Source organism: Neodiprion virginianus, chromosome 7 (assembly GCF_021901495.1).
Source record: "Neodiprion virginianus isolate iyNeoVirg1 chromosome 7, iyNeoVirg1.1, whole genome shotgun sequence".
NCBI lineage: Eukaryota > Metazoa > Arthropoda > Insecta > Hymenoptera > Diprionidae > Neodiprion > Neodiprion virginianus.
Window position 1 is genome coordinate 16,542,285 of NC_060883.1, and position 18,464 is coordinate 16,560,748.

The 18,464-nt window shown below is 32.7% G+C and overlaps 1 protein-coding gene across 5 annotated transcripts; it reads left to right on the top strand.

The window, feature by feature from the left end:
• The first annotated feature begins 921 nt into the window (after window positions 1–921).
• On the top strand, window positions 922–18,457 carry LOC124308499 (inositol polyphosphate 5-phosphatase OCRL). Of its 5 annotated transcripts, XR_006909006.1 has the most exons (20): window positions 923–1,153; window positions 2,157–2,236; window positions 3,831–4,011; window positions 4,265–4,399; window positions 4,978–5,090; window positions 7,507–7,649; window positions 7,770–7,943; window positions 8,650–8,812; window positions 9,222–9,400; window positions 9,525–9,746; window positions 10,420–10,555; window positions 11,990–12,169; window positions 12,483–12,579; window positions 12,845–12,982; window positions 13,230–13,327; window positions 13,864–14,041; window positions 15,345–15,472; window positions 15,559–15,670; window positions 15,745–16,002; window positions 16,093–18,457. XR_006909006.1 is itself a non-coding variant. In XM_046771257.1 (19 exons), exons 2-19 carry the CDS (start codon window positions 2,171–2,173, stop codon window positions 15,903–15,905), a joined length of 2,598 nt encoding a protein of 865 aa, XP_046627213.1. In that variant the 5' UTR covers window positions 922–1,153; window positions 2,157–2,170; the 3' UTR covers window positions 15,906–18,457. The 5 variants fall into 5 exon arrangements, 4 of the variants coding, with proteins under 4 accessions (XP_046627213.1, XP_046627214.1, XP_046627212.1 ...); XM_046771257.1 differs by having other exon boundaries at window positions 922–1,153; window positions 4,271–4,399; window positions 15,745–18,457; XM_046771256.1 differs by having other exon boundaries at window positions 15,745–18,457.
• Window positions 18,458–18,464: the final 7 nt, after the last annotated feature.

The window sequence follows — 18,464 nt, forward strand, 5'->3', positions numbered from 1 at the left end:
TCAGTAATGTCCACAGGCCAATCGCTTATTCCCACCATCTACCAACCCATTTTCGCATAAACCCCTGCTTTTTTACGTTCAGCAATGGTTTTCACCCTGGCTTTTACTTTTTACTTTCCACTGCGTTCGTCCGTAAAAAAATACAGACTACAGATCGCTCGGTTGTATATTTCTTACGTCCGTGCATTTTTCACATGATTTTTCGCATTTCGAGAATTTTTACCTATGACCCTAGGAAGGAAGATTTTACCCACGGACAAGCCACGGACTTAATTTTTCCAACTGAAAAATTTACCCCTAGACAGCGCTGGTGTCTTGTATCTAAAATATCGCCAACTTTAAAATGAAGTATTACTTAATGTATTTTTGTTTTCAGGAGTGTTACGTATATAGAAGTGTCAACAAAACACAAATATCACATCTTTAGAACATAGAATTTCGTAGTTCAACACTACAATAATATGAAAATTGTACGTTTTTTGTGACTGTAACTATAATCTTCATTTAACATGATCTTCGTTCATTGCTACCGTAACCAGAAACTTCATCGTAGACAAAAGATTTTGACTATGTATACGTTGACTGAAGTATAGTCTTCAGTCAACGGACAGACGTTGGGTATCATTATGTAGAGACGATTTCCGCGATTTCAAAACTCCCGCGGCCGCTCAACCGCCTACAGCCAATCAGAATCGTTGATCGGAGTAACCACATAGGGAGTTTTGAACAGTGATTTTCAACACTGAAACACGGTGGATTTCGGAAATCAGAAGAAAATTGTCTTTATTACAGCTTAGACCGTGTTCGTAAATTGACTGCCAGTACTAAAAATTCCCTAGGACAGAGACAGAGCTGTCCGTGAACTCGGCAGCACAAAAGAGATAAAAGGATGTTGACAGTACTGTCAGTCAATTTTCGAACACGTCCTCAGTCACTGACCCATGCTTCAGTGGAAATGTCACTTCTGCGTGCGTCTGACTCACAGACTTAACAATCACTTAAATCTCGTAATTAACTTTTCTCATTGTCTATAAATCAATACGCCCACAATTGCCCTAAGGGTTCCGTTTAAAAACGGACTGAAACACGAAGAAATTTTCTTTGCAAACTTTATCAGGGATATTTCCCTGCTTGTAGTTACATCCAGTGGAAGGTAAAATCTCGTTCCTGGATTATTGGCATTTGTTCATATTCGTATTATGCAGGCGGTGAATAAAAACTGATAAAAACTGAGCCTTATTATTTCGCCAACGTTACAACAAACAACATTTTGTTGATAATTTACTAGCCAAATGCATTACTTACGTTTTTCAAAATCCAACTTAACCAAAAAGTGTAAACAGCTATTGCTGACTAGTTTCATACACACATCGCAAAATACTTGAAATCACTGAATAACTCCTATAACAATTTTCCAAATTTAAGATTTATATTAGGCTACTTTTCTCATGCTGTTATCAGTCGTTTAACTTCAATTACTTTCATTACATTCCTCATTGTAATTCAGTTTCAGTCTTTAAAGATCGACTGCGTCTGAATTACATCGTATATCTTTAAATAAGTTTGATATATTGTTTTGCGACGAATCCTCCTGCATAACTTTAATTCTATTACATTACGTTATCATTTTTTTTTTTAATGTGAAATCCAATGCAGATCCAAATTTCTTGGACTTGTGTTTGTGTATCCACCTGTATTTAAATCCAATTACAATTATTGTTATTTAAATTTTAAAAAAATTAAAAGCTTCGTAGCTGTTAGACTTTACTGCGCTAATCCTAAATTTAATGATCTTATTTCATTTTGAATTATTCATTTACTATGTTCTTTTCATTTCGAATTGGACTGCAGTAATTAAAATGAGTACGCTTGTTGAACTATAAATTTTTTTCAGAATAGCAAAATAATGCTCAAGTGGAATTTCTGATTCAATTCAAAAAATTCAAAACTCAAATATAGTATACCAGAAGTTGCGAACAAAATTGTTTAGCTTTTCATTACATACTTATTTATGTTTACCACATTGTAGAATGTATTATATTATTGCTAATATCCAATTGCAGCAATTTTTCACTTGTATTTTTTCTCAACTGTTAGCTTACGTAAGTTATGACACAAAAAATAATTATGCCCAAATTTATCTACATTTTTTCTAGATCAAAACTCAGCGATGTCATCAACGGAGCAACTGGCGATTGTCCAATCGAAATTCACGTCGGGTGAAACAGTAGTTATTGTATCCTTCTTGTTGAATGAAAAATTTGAATAAAAGTGAAATGAAGAGTTTAAAATAAATAAAAATAATAATTTATTGCGAGTCGTGCAATCTTGCACTCAGCATTATAATTTTCAAAGACGCAAAAGGTATCTGAAAAATTATAATTTGGTAATTTGGAAAACCTGAAAACGTCAGGATATTTTACAATCCAAAATTAATAACCATCCCAGAAATTCGACTCCACTTCAAACTTCAATACATTTATATTGAAACTCATACCAAAGTTGAAAAACTTGGGTCATGTTTTAATAAAGCAAATATCAGAAAACGCAATAAAAATTTGAACATTCTAATATTGAAATGTCATTATTTTACAAAATCTGTACGCAGAAGAGTATTCAAAATTTGAAGAAAAAAAAACCTGATTTTGAATGGTACAGAAACTGAAACACTCCTACAATGTTAATGACATCGTAACAAAAACTTGAGTATAAAATTAAAACTAAAAAGTCATGAAAATAAATACCTGTATTCAAAATTTAATCGACATGAAAAATAAAACTCCAAGCTTTTTAGGTTTTTAATAAACTTACAGAATAGAACTGTCACTTTTAATTTTTTTGAAACTCTAATAACGTTGATTCCAACAGATAATGAAAGTTCCTCTGTTTATTTCGTGCATTGTCAGAAAATGATGGTATATTTGAGTAACGAGTGATTAGAATCAACTCAGAATTCGTGTCCCTGGCAGTACAAACTAAGTATGACCTGCAAGATTTCTGTATATGCATAAATATAGTTTAGCAAGTTGTAGCTTCGGAACGATCGTTTTGAGCGCAAAGTTTTGCTGGTATTCTTTATTTCTTATTCGATTATCTAGTGGCATTATTTTTTATTTTATTCTTCCAGTTACTACAAAGTCCATTATTTAGCAATTCAGTAGTTTAGCAAGCTGTAGCTTTGAAATGATCATTTTAAGAGCAAAGTTTCCCTCGACCTTTTTGTTCCTTATTCAATTATCGACTGGTAGTATTTTTCATTAATCTTAATACCGATGCAGAGTTGAAAGAACATATTTTTAGAAGTTCTCTATCCCTGACGAAACCTCACTTTCGCGAAACCATTGCAACCTCAAATTTTGCATCAACATCTTGTATATAATTACAAGATTAAGACTTAGTTTCAGCAACAATTACCTTGGTATTGGTATAAAATACATTTCAAGCAAAACTTTGCTAGCCCCAGTAATGTAACGTTACCTGATATGAGACCAGTCTTCATAGTGAAATATCATTCATATAAACGAGAGATTCGACTCTAATCAACCTTGCATTCTTCTATAGTAGAAACTTCTCGAAGTATCTTCCAGAAGTGATTCGAAGCTACGGCGAAACTACTGCGTAATTGATTAAAAAAAATGGACTTTGTATTGGCCTTAAAAATTTATTTCAAAATACGACCTCTGGTTCATCGAGTAAGGAACTAGGAAGTCCTATAAAACCTTGTTGTCATTGTCAGGACAATCGTTCCGACGCTGATGCTAATTAAAGTTCATGTGTTGGATATATGGTACAGAGAAATGAAAGCGAGTATGGCCTTAATAAAATATCAGGCAATGGAAACGCCATTAATCCAAGGATGGTTGAGAGCAGCCAGAATATTAGCTCTAGTCAACAAAGGTTCCACACATGCCTTAGTCATCTTACTCACATCGAGAACTCCGCCTAGAGTGTTTAGTGATCTCACCATCGAAAGAGTTCTTCCCATCGATCAAGACTTCAAATGCGACATCAGTGAGAAACAACTTACATTAATTTACTTTTTAACTTCTCTGTTACTCTGCTGTAATATAATGTTTAATTTTGTTGTTTATGTAATTCACTCCTCAACATTACTCTCCTGCAGCGATGAAAAATTCAATTTACAAAACACTGTAAACAAGTTGTTCCTTACGTTTTAGTCATGGAATCAATGTTTCTACGATATTTAACCAATTCTCACCAGCGTCCGTACCTAAACACAAACTAACATTATGTCTCATTCAAGATACAGATGAGACACAACCAGATGGGTCGGATGTGTTTTTGAACGTGTCTTCTCGGAAGCTTCAATTGGTGTTTGAGATGAAACCAGGAGTAGCAACCAGTGCCTTAGTCTCAGAGATATTCCGAGCTTTTGATGGTACAGTATGAAAATTATTGCAAATGACACTTGGCAGCGGAAATTTGATTGTTCGTGTCATCTACACTAAACACAAATTCAAAAGTTACCAAACAAAGTTGTGTCAAGTTCGTGTTCTCTAGAAAATGTTGACAAGTTTTATGGAATCTCAAGTTCAAAAGTTCAAATAGTGGATTTAAAATAAAAACACAATTTGTACTCAATTAATTCATGATATTGCAGTATTTCAATAGCGACACCAATAAGTTATGATCTGAAATCAAAGATACTGTACGATGACGTTTAAAATATGTCAACGGTGTCGTTGCTATGCCTCAAAATTAGCCAGTGCCTAAAAAAATTTAAGAATACTACTTGCAATAATGTTAACAAAATTTGGAATAATTTTTTACCAATTACCAGAAATTTATTCTCATAGATTTGATGCGATGAAAGAAATTAACAAGTCGGAATTTACTTCCGATCACTTTGGAAAAATTGTGATTATAGTTTTATCACTGTTAAGATGATCACGTACAATATAGAATTTATCGGTAACTTTGGTTTCTGTTAAACCTAAAGTATAATTGAAATCGTAGATTACCAAAAGAGTAAGAGTCCACCGACGGAATATCTATGGATCCAGAAACTGACTGGTAGTTCAAGGAACTTGGAGTCTTCTGCCAACGATGCCCAGGACGGGTCTGATCCTGTAAGTTCCGTGAACATATTCACCATTGTTCACCAAAATATGTAATCGATTCATAGTTAATACACATAAGCTAGTTCAGATTTTATTTTTACGAAAGCCGTGACTTTCTTTACCCCATAAACAGATATTTAATCGGATGACAACGCAATCCATTCGGTATTCTCAGATTACGAACATACTGTTATTATAATTTCATTTAATCAATAGTTGATTATTACTTACTATGTAATTTTCAGCCGACAAACTTGAAATACCCAGTAAATCGGAAGTAATAAAATTAGGGCACAGTAGGGACTCAAATAATGAAATTGATTAACCATTCTGTGTTGTACTTTATAGTCAAAATGTCTACTTGTTCACTCAAAAAAAAAAAAAAAAAAAAAAACATGTTTTTTGGCAATACCCGAGAATCTACGCTCACTTAGATTTTATATACGGAAAGACCAAACTTCTTCGCACAGTAAACATTAGCTCAGTTTTTCTGAAGACAAGAAGAGCTAAAAATTGTAAGACAAAAGTTCATTTCAAAAACGTAATAGAATCGATCGACCTGTTACTTGTAAACGGTAAAGCCCATAAACCTAAAAATTTTAAGATTTTTGTATCCTACTATACGACTTTACATATTCAAATTACAGCCAGGTAAAAATTTTCACCTCGCAAAAGTGTCCAAAATTTTATAAATTGGTCCTTTTTTTACACATCCTTTTTACATTGCCGACATAATCCATGGAATCCTCTTTAACAAATTAGCAAAGTTTTTCTTAAACGCTCGGATGTGGTTAGATTCATTGATAATACATTTTTCCTCGTAACGTACACTGGCTATCTTTACTTGTGGCTAAAGTAGAAAAAGTGTTGCAAAATATGTACCCAGTCAGACACTGGCACCCAAATGTGTTGTTTTCTAGTAGTCGTGCAGAAATGGTATTAATATTAACACTTGATTTATTGAAGTGAATTGTCTGATGGTAACAAAAATTTTTAAATCTGATAGTGAAACAACGAGCTTTGCAAATTGTTGGAAAGTTCTTATAAGTTTTTAACTAGAACATACAATTTTAATTGTTTTTCTATAAAGGTGTGCGTTGTTTGATTCGTCTCCGAACAGTGAATAGTAAAATTGAATTTATTCATTTATTAGTATACACAGTACAAAGTTTATATTCTGACGGGGGTACCATAAGAAGGCACCCGCATTCAGGAGTGGACTTATAACCTAGCTTATTACTAAAATTACCTAATTAAACAAAAAAGAATTTATTAAATATCATAGAAAAAACAAAATATGACATTTCAATTGATTAAAAACCTTTTTCTAACAATTTTTTTCTAAAAATTACAAAATCTCATTTTTTAGGTCTTAATCTTTAATAAAAAAATCTCTGATGTATAAAAAAATATTTCAACTTGGAAAGTTACCTTTAAAACGAAATTTTTGTTACCTTTCAATAGCAACATGTGCCAGATGAAATTCTTGCTACCTTATAAGTAATTGCAGTCGTACGAAACTAATCATGAAGTTTTGCAAATAAGTACTTTCTGAATCGTAAGATTCGCTGGCTCAAGTACCACTTTGCATTTAGCAGTAGAACCAATTCTTGCAGAAGACGGATATCTAGAATAGAAAACCAGAAAAATTAATCAATTTACAACTTGATCATGAATTCCGTGCAAATATCATACATTTTGAAAAATGTCGAAAACTTTTTGTGCCCAGACTATTTCTTGTTACTTGGCATAGCTTATACGTTTATGCAAGATTGATTTGTGTTTGGATTCCTTTTATCACCGTCTTTGAACAATACACTTTGAATATAGTTTTTACAAAGTAAAATTTCTCAGCATATTCAATAACACCGGTCACCAAAAATCAAGAGAGTCCTTAATATTGTATAAAAATTTCATGTTTCTGACCCAACGAACAACATCATACTGTTTAACGATAAATAACAGGTATAAATTAAACCAACTGCCAGAGATCGTTTCTATAAAGTATCAAAAAAAAACTTACCAACCGTCGCACAGGTTTATTTTTAACAAATTTACGCAAAATCAGCCACCTGTACTCGACAGTTGCAGATATACTTTTTTTTTCATATCGTTTTGTCTTATGATTACAGACTAAATTGCTTTTCCGTATAAGCATAATAAGCATTTTTTGATCGCAATAATAAAGTTGAACAAATTGTGGGCACCGTTTTTCGTTTTTCTTGACGTAAACGTCAAGAAATTACATTCCGTTATCGAGGCGCAACAAAATTTCATCAGGATCTGTCCTTCCGGCCCCTTCGTGATGCTTCCTTCCTTCTAATTATGCACAATTGTCAATGCCTCTATTCTTGTTGAGAGATTGAATGACTCATTTTCCAGAATACCTCTGGAAACAATAATAATCATTGTTCATTATTTACAGTTGGTCGAACTGGAAAGCCCCGATCTTGTCGTTCCAAGACAGAACATTGCCAAGGGTAAAGCGCCAGTGGCGGCAAGGGAATCTGTCGTTCGTTATCAGATGGCTTGTAAAGAGGAAGACTACACCTACACTCAAGTCTTCAGGTTAGCTCAATTTATTTTAAATGTAAAGAACTCTCATCACTTGAACTCCACGATTGCAAGTACTATCTAATTTCATGATTCTTGGTCAAATTTGAATACTTCAATTAACGTTCTGGTTAGAATGTTTATAGGTACGTGGAATGTTAATGGCCAACCACCAAACGGTATATCTTTGGAACAGTGGCTCAGCTGCGATCAAAAGCCACCGGATTTGTATGCCATAGGATTTCAAGAACTAGATTTGAGCAAAGAAGCGTTTCTTTTCAATGATACACCACGGGAAGAGGAATGGTGGTAGGTATACAAATATGTCAAAAATCGATACATTTCATTAATTTTTTTACAAGACAACCGCATATTTATTTTATAACTTTTAAAGATCTCTTTCAAAATACAAGTATAGAAATACTGGGATTATAAACAACGATAGATTATATTTGATATCAATGCTTCGTTTTAAATCGTTTCAAAATGGTTAAAAATATAGTAAATTCATTCGATTGTAGTCTACCACGGTTCGTTTTATTCACATACTACTTCCTGAAATTAAATTTAAAAACGGAGGAAAGAGTGCTATTCTAGAGTGAAATCGAACTTGTATTGTAGATTTTTAACAATTTTGAAGCAATTTTAAATGAAACATCAATACCCAAGCCTTTGTTTATAATGCCAGTATTTTCAATTTTAGTAGTTTCAAAAAAAACTTTATAGCTTACAAATATGATTATTTTATAAATACTCAACTTATGACTATTCTGTAATAAAATTAGTAGAACACAGGTCTCTAGAGGCTAAAAATAAACGTGAAATTCATGAATATTGATTAGAAACTGATTCAGCTGAGATCATTAATTTATTACGGCAAACTTAGTGCATACGTTACACATTACTTACAATTTTTCTAAACACAACCCTGCGGGTGAAACGCATATCCCCAACATACAAAAGTTATCGCTGTTTAGCACGGCACCATTGTTAACTAATAATATACTATTTTTAGCCAAGTCGTCACCAAATATCTTCACCCGCTGGGAAATTACCGTCGGATAGCTGTAGTCAGATTAGTGGGCATGATGCTAATCGTCTTTGCTGAAGAGAAACATGTTCCATTTATTAAAAGTGTGTCTACCGATACCGTTGGTACTGGAATCATGGGTAAAATGGTACGTTAATAGAAACTTCTTTTCAAGAAGGGAATGTTAAAATTTGTTAATTTTAATGTGATATGGAAAATTATTTTGATAGCATTTTACAGCTCTGCCATTTTACTTCAAATTACTGTTTCTCAATTTTCTACTTCTCAAAGTTGATTTTTTGAAAAATACCTTCCACTACCAAAACATCTGTATCATTGCTATATAAGAATTGATTTGTTCTTAATTTTGTACCATGATGGCAACAGTCACTTTCCGTCAGCAATAAAGTGAAACCTAATCACTTGCTCGCACATATTTTTTACACGAGCTTTTATTTTAAATTGGCAAAAATTAAATACGAAGTTAAAAAAATCCTTTACAATTTTTGAGTAAATGATATTAAAAACAACGATTTGGTCAATCTTATTCATTGCAGGGAAACAAAGGCGGAGTGGCTCTGAGCTGTTCAATTCACAACACATCCGTGTGTTTTGTGAATGCCCACTTGGCCGCGCATTGCGAAGAATACGAAAGGCGTAATCAAGATTATGCAGATATCTGTGCAAGGCTTAGTTTCGCAAGATACGTTCCACCGAAAGCTCTCAAGGACCACGAGTAAGTTCTGGAATTAGTAGAAAACATTAACAAAGAGATTCTTTTTTACACACGCTGCATCCAGCGTTGTAACGAGGAATTAAATTCGATGTGAAAATTTCGTTTTAACCAATTTTTTTTTCAGTCAAATATACTGGCTCGGCGATCTAAATTATCGAATAACTGAAATGGAAGCATCTGTTGCAAAGCATTATATATCAATTGACAATTTTGAGCCTGTTCTTGCCTTTGACCAATTGGTGCAACAGCGCCAGCTAGGCAAAGTGCTTCAAGGCTACCACGAGGCCGAAATTAAATTTAAACCCACATACAAGTACGATCCAGGCACAGATAACTGGGACTCAAGGTTGGCATATAACTCCGTGTAAAGGAAACAAATTTTACGGGGGGGAAATAAATAGAAAAACTGTAAAACTTGCGATTAAACTATCGCTTTCTCATCACAACGGAAAATACCTCTCGAATACTTGTCTTCTGAATGATTTCCAGCTCGAACAAAATTGAAGTTAGCATTGACATGATAGTTAAAAGTATCTATAAAAAAATCAATTGCTAGTAGATTAGAAGAAAAATTTCGGAAACTCTTTATTAATTGGGAAATTTTTTAATAATTTACAATGCTGAATAATGAACTTCAGGGGGTGAATACAATACGACAGTAAGAATTAGTGGATGTTGAGAATTTATATCTCGATAATCAGTTATTCAATTTCAATGTAGTTTTCTTTTATTCGATGTGCGTATACATATACGTATGTACATCGAACTTAATCTACCTTTTTTTTTTTTTCATTAATATCAATTGATAGGCAGCATTGTTACTAAGAATAACGTCAACCATCTTGCTCGATGAGATATTTTGCACTGGTGTACGATATCTCAAAAACAGTTCAACCAATTTACTTCAATTTTGGAGACAGTATTCATTGACAGTTTATCCTCTTTTCTATGATACTTTAGTTACATATTTAACCTAGTTGAAGGTGAAAAAATACCAGTTATTCATAATGTGTGTATAGTGAAAAGGGTAGAGCTCCAGCCTGGTGCGATCGAATTCTTTGGAAAGGAGATGCTATCTTGCCAATAGAATATAGAAGTCACTCCGAATTGAAGATTTCGGACCACAAACCTGTCAGCACGATCTTTGATTCTCAAGTAAGATCATGTACTTAACAATATTATGTGAAAATGTTTCTCTTTTGTTCAAACGTAACTTAAGCGTTTATTATTTACTATTTATAGATAATGTCTAACTGCAGGAAGATTTTGCTCTATTATGATTAAAATTCTTACATTTTTTTATACTTTATTTTCTCTTTCATCTCCAACTCGATACCAGCGAATCGTGAATAATTTTGAAAAATGTAAATACCTGTTTTCATGGTAATTCGTGATAAAAAGTGTATCCCAGGTTAAGAGGGCCCAAATGCGGGATTTTCAAACTATTCAGAAATGTTTCTTAGATCATAAGAACATGTGTCCAGCGATTCAAAGTCAATAACCCCAACCCCCATTTCTAGGGGATAACTAAATTACAATTCGTGCATTCGATTTTTTATCTTAAAACTCAATACACGGATTCTTATGAATTTATCAATATAATGCCGCAAGCTTCATCAAATAGATATTGTGACGATATTATAAATTCAAAAGTGCCTGCGAAATTTTGCCTAGCACAGTCATCTCGATTCAGGCGTCAGGCGGGAGAAACGGCTTAGCATTTGAAAGAGTCTACGGGAAGACGCCCAACCAAACGGTTTATAATTCCCCGTAGTGATTGATTAATCATTGTAAACGATAATTGAAATTAAATTAACACATCGACCTCGCCAGTAAATATTCGTACGAATCTTGACGTGTAAGTCAAAAATAAAAAACAAAACTAATTTACGAGATCCAAAGAATCAACAATTTTTACAAACTTCTTCGCATTACGGAATCGCCGCGAAGAAAACTTAAGAAGACCGTGGAATTTTATGACTGACCAACTTTTTACATCGTCACTATAGACAATTTTATATCCCAGTGTGAATACCGGCGTATTTTATCTTAATTTATTTGTGAATGTTTGGAATGAATGTGTAATTTTAATCGTTAGAACAATGGACAGGATTTAAAGAGTTTTTATATGTTATTTATGTTTTAGTTATATTTCATCTACATTTTATTTATATTTTATTTATATTCCCTTTATATTTTATTTATATTTTATTTATTTTTCACTCACGTTTTATTTATATGTTATTTATATTTCATTATTTCAATTTATAGTCAATGTCATAGTTATTATCGTACTCGTCATTTTTTTTTAGTAAGCCTGTCCATTTATTTCATATTTTTTCGTCTATGTTGACAATAGACTCAAATTCTTCACCGTCCCCTTATTGACATATATTTTTGACCTCCCACATTAATCAGAATATAGGCAAAAACAAAAATAAAAACAAATATTTGCAATATTTATGTCGTTTTCCATTTTTTCTTTATAATTTTTTGAAAAAAAATGTGTGTTACCTTTCAACTAACTCCATCACAGTTTTTTATTTTTTTTGAAAATATAATTAATTAATTAATTACTATGTTTTTCAGATCAGAGTAATAGACATGGTTAATTATCGGAAAATACTTGAAGAGGTAATGAAGAAATTGGACAAATTGGAGAACGAATTTTTACCTCAAGTGATGGTTGATACAACTGAGATTATCTTTGACACACTCAAATTCTTCGAATCGAGTAAAAAAGAGCTAATTATTGCAAATACTGGCCAGGTCTGTGATATTTAAAAACCAGAACAATGTAACGGAACAATTTGTGTCCTCAATTCTGTTACTTTTATTAATATATACTTCAGTAAAATTCATATTTGCTAATTATCTAAACCTTTATTTTTATTTATTTCTTATTTATTCAAAAATAATGATGTCACAAACAATCTTTTGGAAAATTATTTAAAATCTAAAGTAGATGTCGGAATGGAAATTTTTTGAGTAAATTCTATACTATAATAATACGCACTGAGAAGTAACTACAAAGAAATTGTACATTCTCTGTCTTTAACAATTCAGACTTTATGAATTCTAGGTTCCTGTTCAATTCGAGTTCATAAAGAAGCTCGATGATATAAACTATTGCAAAGAGTGGTTAAAGATAGAGCCCTACACAGGCTTTATAAAGCCAGGTAAGAATACTTCACTCGCAGAATATTATAATAACTATATCACAGTATTATGATATGGAATTTTTACTTATAAATGTATACTTTTAATCAGCAGAATATTACTCATATCGTCGGTGATGAAACACTATGTTCACATGACCGTTACAAACAATTAAGATTTAGCCACTTTGCATATTTGCTAATTCTATGTTTCAACAATTGTTTACTCATTGTATCAGTTACATGCTTTTTGTGATATTTTTTTACATCAGAAACATTTCCATAGGTGAAAAATGCGACATTCAGCTTGAAGTACACGTTGACAAAAAGTCTGCGTGCAAATTAAACTCTGGCGAAGATAAACTGTATGATATTCTCGTTCTACATCTTGAAGGGGGCAAGGATATATTCATCACAGTTACAGGTTTGTACTTTAATGTTAGTTGCAAAAACGATTTCAATATTGTAAAAGGGAAATCGCTTTAGGCTTGTAGAAAAGTTTTTCAGCTCAGCAGTAAATTACCCATCATATTATCTGATGCACGTATAAAATTATCAACTTGTATTCATTTCGTTTTTAAAGGTCACTAGCTAGCAAATTAGCCTCCTTAATTATGGTTGAATAAAACTTTGTGTAACAATATAAAAATAACTGAATATCACATATTTAGGCACTTATCAAAGAAGTTGCTTCGGATCATCGATGGAAGCTCTGGTTCATATTGATGTTCCAGTAAGGGAAATTCCCGTCGGAAGATTAGTAGAGTTGGTGAGTAAAATCATTGACAATTTCGTAACTTCTTGATGTTGAAAAAGAACAAAGTGATCGAGAGATTTGTTCAAATTAGGAAAAGTAAAAAGGTAAATTTGTAATTCCACAAATTATTGGTCAACGATCCTGGGCCAAAATTTGGACTTGAGAAACTGGCAGATTTGTTTTTGGAATGAGCGCGAATCGGCTCAGGTCTACTTTATACTGTATGATTTCTCATAGTCAACAAGTCCTAAAAGCCTAAGATTTGGGTACATAAATTCATCTATGAAATCTCTAAAAGTGATTAAAATTACTGCAAAATCAAAAGTTTAACCTTTGGATTGTTGACAAATCATTCGTGGCATAGCGGAAAAGCGTACCTCCAATAATGGTTGGAGTGAAACCAATTTGAACTATGGTACATTACAAATGATAAGATACGCAGAAAGCTTATCTAACGTGAATAAATGACATTAATTCATTTTCTCTTCAAATCGAATAAAGTAATTTCTTTAAATTGTTAATGATGATATTTTTTACTCTGTCTCAAGGAAAACCATAAAAACCTAACGGCAGAACCATATCCCATACCAAAAGAGATCTGGCTTCTAGTCGACAACCTTTACAGGCATGGAATAAAAACAAAACAACTCTTTGAAAGTCGTGGATACCACTCCGAGATCATTGCTATAAGGGATTGGTTAGACGAAGGGAGTCAGGAGTCTATGCGTATCCTTAAATATTACAAACAATAACAAACCAGTAATACAATTACCAAATAAATGTTTTAAAGATGACAATATAACATCATGCAAATAATCAAATGTCATCCATTCGATATTGAATTAATTACGTGTATACACAATACATTGAAAGACAGCAAAATAATTGAATTATAGTGATATTAATGTCCTATCGAAACTTTTATGCTGACTTTTTCGTTAGAATATACGTATGGATCGATCCACCAACTTTTGGCCAGCTTTTTAAGCTAAAAATTTCGATTTGGCTGCAATGCGAATATGTTATAGTGTATAAAGGTTTAAAAATCCCGTGATTCCTGGGCCTTTAGACGTCATCGAATCACGTTTTCTAATTGAGTCAGTCTTCGAATTTTCAGCACTTCCGATTGTCAGGGAGAGTGTGCTTTTTTTTCATTCTCTATAAAACGAAGTTTGATCTTCAAATCTGATATCCACTTTGATGTGGATCAACAGGAACTGTCAATCATCACGTTCTGTTCTAATTTTCATTCCTATATATACACATATATAATATGGAGACCCAAAATGTAAAAGGTTTTTATTTATTTGTGTGAAGAAGTACAAATTCAGATAGAATACGCATATTCAAAAAGTTATGTATCCCTGGTTATAGTCCAAAAGTTCCACTCCTTTGCACACAAAAAGTTGAACTGTTTTTTTTTTTTATGCCTTCACATCTGTGGACTGAACATGTAAGAAAAACGTGTTTTGTTTTTGATGCATCCTGATAATGGATTTTACATCCGAAAAGATTAAACTTTTTTACGTAAAAAACGCATCAGGTCATTTTTGATTTCTTCTGTGAAAAGAAATGTGCAAAATTTAGAGACAAAGGCTCAATTCGAAAAACTGATCCAATCGATCACCGTAAGGAAGGATTTGGAAATTAAACGATTTTCATGCCTTAATACACACTATGACATATTGAAATTGCAGCCAGAGTGAAGTTGTGAACTGAAAAAGCTGCTTGACGGTTGACGGATCGTCCTGTATACCCAATTCAGCCAATCATAGAATCAGAACTAAAATATGCTACAAGACATGAGCTTCATTTAAGGATCTTCTTTGGATGAGCTTCCTTAATGCAATTGATATCGCGCATTGAACTCTGGGGAAACTATGTATTTTGTCTTCTTGATATGAATAATACATTGTCCTCGCGTTTATCAGCTCTTGTGGGAACACATTAGGGATGCCTAGGTAGAGCCGTAACCGACACCCTTAGCTGTTTTGTAATAATTATTGCTTCCTTAACATTAATGACTCAGCTGGCTCTGTACATTCCGTAGCTGAAGCATTTTTGCTACTTCTGGAGTCAACAGCCGAACCTTTAGTTCCATATAATCTACACAATGTCTGCTTGACCGCGGCTACAAACTACTCGCAATGCAAACAGGTAATATGAGCGTTACACAGTTTAGAATAAAAATGCTCATTGAAAACCAGGTCACTTTACTTATCCTCATTTGATTTTTTATTCAGATTGTGATGCAGTTGCCAGAAATTAGAAGAACTGTCTTTATTTACATTTGTTGTTTCTTGCAAGAAATTTTAAATCACACGCAGGATAATTTTCAAGATGCCAAAACACTCGGTGAGTTTGAATCAATTCATTGATCTCAAATACTTACGTACTTACTTAATCAATTTCTTTGTTCTATTTTTTAGCTAGTTTGTTCGGATCTATTTTCTTACGTGATCCACCAAGAAGTCGAGATGATCGAAATCAACGGAGTAGAGCAAGTCAAGTGACATTTGATCGCAGGAAAGCAGCATTTGTCTACCACTTTATGGTCAATGATCAAAGTGACTTCATTCTAGGGCGATAAATCTACATAATAATCTACCCAGGTAGAAAATGAACTTGCCAAATTGGCGGTATCCACGAATAGCTCATTCGGTTGAACTTCGGCCACTTGAATAACGGTAAAAACTAATTTTTTAATATACGTCAGCAAGGTAGGAAGATCTCTTTATAATTAAATAATTCAAACGGTTATATAACTTTCCTTCTAGCATGCGTAATTACATAATGATATAGATCAGCATTTCGAAACAAAGGTTTTTAAAATAGGAAAATTCAGTTGCCAAGAGGAAATTAGAATGAAACAAATTTATGGAAAAACACTGAGAAAACAATGTTTCCTTAAATTTATAACCTACTACGGGAAATTTTCGATTCTATTTGTGCGTCGGTAAGTTCGAAATGAATATCAGATAGAGCTTACAGAAAGCGTATTTTGAAACGAGTTGTGCGAACTCGTAAAGAAGTTTTTATATTTTTTACGCAACATGTTAGTTGTACAACTAGCATATCACACTTGTCTAGCAGTAAGAATTTTTACAAATCAAATCAGGCCTCTAACTTTGTGCAAAAAAAAGACACTTTGAATATGAAACTGATTTTTCCATTATGAGTAAGAAAATTGCTTTCTTTTCGTGCAGCTTGCGCTATTTATTCATAATTAAGCTATCTATTCATAGCTGTGCTCTGTATAAGACTTGCTTTCAGTGAAACACTTTGAAGCATTTAAGAATTCTAATATTATAAAGCTTAAACATTCAGCGATTATAAATATGCGTGCAATATTTAGCTACGTGAGGCATAGTGGAGCAAATTAGAATAATTTACGTATTCGACTATTTGATCAGTGATATATCACGTTTTATACTGGATGATAATATTATAATTTATTACAAAAATGTAGTTGCTATTTAAATCAGAGGAATCTGTACTTTTTGCTGTATAATATTCAGCAATCACAGTAGAGGTTGAAAAATTTTTCCCATGTATCTACTAGTTGAATATTTTCTGCTGTGCCTTTGATTTTAATCCATTGTCTCGATCATTGAAACTTTGTCTTTTTGGGACTACTGTCTTCTGCTGCCACTGAATTGTAAGCAGTGGAGCTGCCAAGAACAATATAATCATCTCAAATGTTTTTGAAACTTAGTCAGACTAAGGTCAACGTAGATCGTGAATAAAAAACATTGGGTTAGTCCAAAGAGGATAATTAATTTTTCTAATATTGTTACTCAACTTCATAGAACGTTTTGCATTTGCGTATGTCAATCATATCATTTCAAGAGCATTGCCTTTTACGTAATTTCATTCATTGTCAGATTATTGTGATGATATGTAAACATGAATGTAACGATCATGGCTCTTTTTACCAAACTTATAATCAGTAATCACGGTGACCGTCGTTTTAATTTTTGAACGTTTTTTTTTTTTTTTTTAAGTGAACCACATTTGTTGTTTACAATTGCTAGCAGATTTGGTAATAATTTTACAACTCCCTTCCTAAAAATTGCTACCGCACTACTAGGGTGTTTGTTTCTTGTTTCCCAAGATAAATTTGCATCAACTGAAGTATCTGCGACAAAAATTCGAACAACATTAAATCTGGCAATCCAATTTGTTTAAAATTATATTTCTGCTAAGATTTAATCGTTATGTCGTTAGAAACAACACACTTTTGCGTTTCAAATTTACGGACCGAACTTTTGTTTTGGTCCATTCACAATCACAACATGTCGAATTCAAGATGTAGAAAGTTTAGTATATTTTTCAGCCAATTTTTCCTGTAATAATTGCATCATCTTTCGTTATGATAAGCAGTCTTGTGAAGTACTTAGATCCTAGTATATGTTACGTATCTCTATTTTGGTTATTCTCTTCTCATAGATTACCTACGCGTAGTAGGTACTGTCTGTAAGTACCAGTAAATATAATGCAACTTTTATGACGTCGATTAGCAAAAAATTGATTCTAGAAAAGTTTCAAATCGACTGACTCTTATCACAAAACTAATTCACTTTACACAGAATACTCTGCAGATGAATTAATTTATAATCTTGTGAGTACCTTAAAATTTGATAAACTTCTAACCCAGTAGTTTGTATCATGCATCATACATGCATTAAAAGGACAAGAGGATAGAAGTTTACGAGAAGACGAAATAACCGGCCCCAAGTCATTAACTCGATTTCAAGGCGTGATATATATTTCTAATAGCCAGTTCATAAAACAGCGAATATGATTTAAGCAAAGTAAAAGTAACCCGATAAGCAAGATTTCATTTGCCAGAGAGAAGGAATGTAGGCATAACATACGTAATTACTTATATTTATATAATTTCAATAGTACCTGTATTAATGATAATTATTGTGAAACTTAATTTATGGAATAAGGAAGGATGACAAAAATTCATTCAGCAGTCATTTTCTGTCTAATAAGATAATTTCGAATACAATAGATATTTAGTATTCGCGAATCCATTATTAATTTATGTATCTCATGTATCACGTGTTATATAGTATCTTCATTTACTCTGGTCTTCTACTCTAATGTAGTAAAATAAATCATTTTAACCACAAATTGTCAT

What these genes read in the sequence shown, in the direction of transcription:
- LOC124308499 (XM_046771256.1), top strand. Translation starts at nt 2,171, where the DNA reads ATGTCATCAACGGAGCAACTGGCGATTGTCCAATCGAAATTCACGTCG. An exon ending in GATATTCCGAGCTTTTGATG is followed by an intron (nt 4,400 to 4,977) that starts GTACAGTATGAA and finishes TTGAAATCGTAG; the next exon opens with ATTACCAAAAGAGTAAGAGT. An exon ending in CACAGGCTTTATAAAGCCAG is followed by an intron (nt 12,580 to 12,844) that starts GTAAGAATACTT and finishes ACATTTCCATAG; the next exon opens with GTGAAAAATGCGACATTCAG.